At 49.6% G+C, this 2,198-nt stretch overlaps 1 protein-coding gene across 1 annotated transcript; it reads left to right on the top strand.

Annotated features, from left to right (window-relative positions):
* Window positions 1-997: 997 nt before the first annotated feature.
* On the top strand, window positions 998-1,945 carry LOC115068340 (myelin-oligodendrocyte glycoprotein-like). The gene is made up of 2 exons (XM_029558420.1): window positions 998-1,122; window positions 1,556-1,945. The coding sequence occupies exons 1-2, from the start codon at window positions 1,023-1,025 to the stop codon at window positions 1,909-1,911; spliced, it is 456 nt and encodes a 151-aa protein (XP_029414280.1). The 5' UTR covers window positions 998-1,022; the 3' UTR covers window positions 1,912-1,945.
* The last annotated feature ends 253 nt before the right edge of the window (window positions 1,946-2,198 follow it).

Raw genomic sequence — 2,198 nt, 5'->3', positions numbered from 1 at the left:
CCTAAAACTTGTCCCTATGTAATTATTAACTAGGTTTCTACCTGTACCAAGTTCAAGGTCTCTTTTCAAACCTTACTTAACTTTCAGTTTTGAGAATATCCGGGTGGCAAGGAGCTTGTCCCTAGAGGTTTCCTGTGAGGGGCCTTCTTACTTCTGGTTTTCTGTTTTTCTTCTTTCTTTGTTTCTTTCTTTCTTTCATTTTTTTGGTCATTTTGGTTCCTGTAGCCCCAGCTGGCCTGGAACTCGCTATGTAGACCAGGCTGGCCTTGAACTCACAAAGATCCATCTGCCTCTGCCTCCTGAGTGCTGGAATTAAAGGTGTGTGCCGCCATGTCTGTCTGCTTCTGGTTTTCTCAGTCCTTTAAATGGTCTCTAAACCTTGCTCTGGGATCATGAACTTTCTGAGGCATCTTGGAGCAAGACTCACAGGAGAGCTGGTAGACAGGGGAGCTGGGAGGCAGGCCAGGACCACCGGCTGTCGCTGCTGAAACAGACAGCTGTTCCACCAGCCCTGGTTCCCTAAGGTGAGTGCTGCATGAGCCTCAGCTGGGTTCTGGGCAGGAGGAAGGACGGGGGGAGGAAAACAGGGCATGAAACTGGGGTGCAGGGAGGACAGGCAGAGTTGTATCTGTTCCTTCATCGTACAGGAAGGTGTGAGGGGAAAATACAGGGATGCTGAGCCAGGTTTGAGACATTGCCCTCTCCCTCTCCTGCCGCCCCCCTGCATCTCTGTCCATGGCATCTTTCCCTTCTTGAAGGAGAAGAGCTCAGGGAAGCCATTGGCAGACTCAGAACATGGCTGTTCAGATGAGGACTGTGTCCCTGGGAAGGGGAAGTGAAAGGTCTGTGTGTGAGTGACGGAGGGGCTCCTGCTGTTTTCTGGGGAAGACACTGCAGGTGCCTGAGAGCTCCAGGAGACCATTTCTTAAGAGCACGGTGAACCCTTAGCCATGGCTCTCTAGCCTTGAGAATCTCCTTCCTGTGTTTTCCCAGCTATTTGCAGGCCCGCCCTCTGGGGCACCATGCTCCGCACCCTGGGGAAGATGCTGAGTTCCCTGAATGTCTCTCTGCCAGGCGGCCTCTTCTCCGTCCTGCTTCTGCAGGTGTCCCTGCGGGTCTCAGGTGAGAACTCCGGTTTTTATAGACATGGAGTCTCTGTTCTCTGAGTTGAAGCATCAAATAACTTTTAAGTTCTCTACATGCCTGCGTTAATTGTAAATCCTCATCTGGTAAAATGACTGATTTGACCGCCTGTCAGGGTTAAGCTTTGTGAGGAATGCATGTCCTTTGTTTCCCCTCTCTCTTCCCTCCCCCTTCCCGTGCATTCCCATTGCAATCAAGAAGTCACTAGAATTATGTGTAATTATCCCTTCTGATGTGAAAGAAGTCCAGACCCTTGCTCACCACGACTGACCTCAGCTTGCATGTACGCTGCACATACCTGCTGAGTTTAGGCTCCTGGGGCTCTGCTGGGTCAGTGATGATGCCACCCACTCCCTGGATAGTCCAGGAAAGTCTTTCTGACGTCCTTTCCACTTTTGGCTTTATCCCACAGATTCATTCCTAGTCGTCGGCCCCTCAGAGCCCATTGTGGTCATGCTGGGTGCGGACGCTGTGCTCCCCTGTTATGTTGACCCAGCCATGAGTGTGGAGAACATGGAGCTGCGGTGGTATCGCTCCCAGTTCTCAGAGGCTGTGTACATGTATCAGGATGGGATGGAGCAGACAGGACAACAGCTCGAAGATTTCAAAAGGAGAACAGAGCTGGTGAAGGATCGCATGTCCGAGGGAAGAGTGGCTGTAAAGATCTACCATGTCCGGGTCTCTGACAATGGAATGTACCGGTGTTTCTTTAGAAAGGGCAGCGACTTTGAAGAAGCCACTTTGGAGCTAAGGGTGGTAGGTGAGTAGCTATCTGAGAGTGAAGACCACTCCAGGGGAATGTAAGTGTCCTATGTTTGGTTTTGGAGGGATGGTGGGGTCCACGCTGAAAAAGAAGTAGGGATTCTTAGAGATGGACAATATCTTAGATGCTGGCTTTGACCCTTAACGGTCTTGATCTATTGATATGTTTATTGTGCTGTACTTTAAAAATAAACCAGTTCTAAAAAGTCGATCATAGAATAGGTACTTTATTTAAACTCATTTTCTTCCCACATGTTTTGAAGGAAAGCATCTTGATTAACCAAGTGTACCAC

This window comes from Nannospalax galili, unplaced genomic scaffold, assembly GCF_000622305.1.
Source record: "Nannospalax galili isolate Female #2095 unplaced genomic scaffold, S.galili_v1.0 scaffold28749, whole genome shotgun sequence".
NCBI classification, from domain to species: Eukaryota; Metazoa; Chordata; class Mammalia; order Rodentia; family Spalacidae; genus Nannospalax; species Nannospalax galili.
The sequence above is the reverse complement of the archived record's forward strand: the minus strand, read 5'-3'. Positions and strand labels throughout refer to the sequence as shown.

What these genes read in the sequence shown, in the direction of transcription:
- LOC115068340 (XM_029558420.1), top strand. Translation starts at nt 1,023, where the DNA reads ATGCTCCGCACCCTGGGGAAGATGCTGAGTTCCCTGAATGTCTCTCTG. An exon ending in GGTGTCCCTGCGGGTCTCAG is followed by an intron (nt 1,123 to 1,555) that starts GTGAGAACTCCG and finishes TTTATCCCACAG; the next exon opens with ATTCATTCCTAGTCGTCGGC.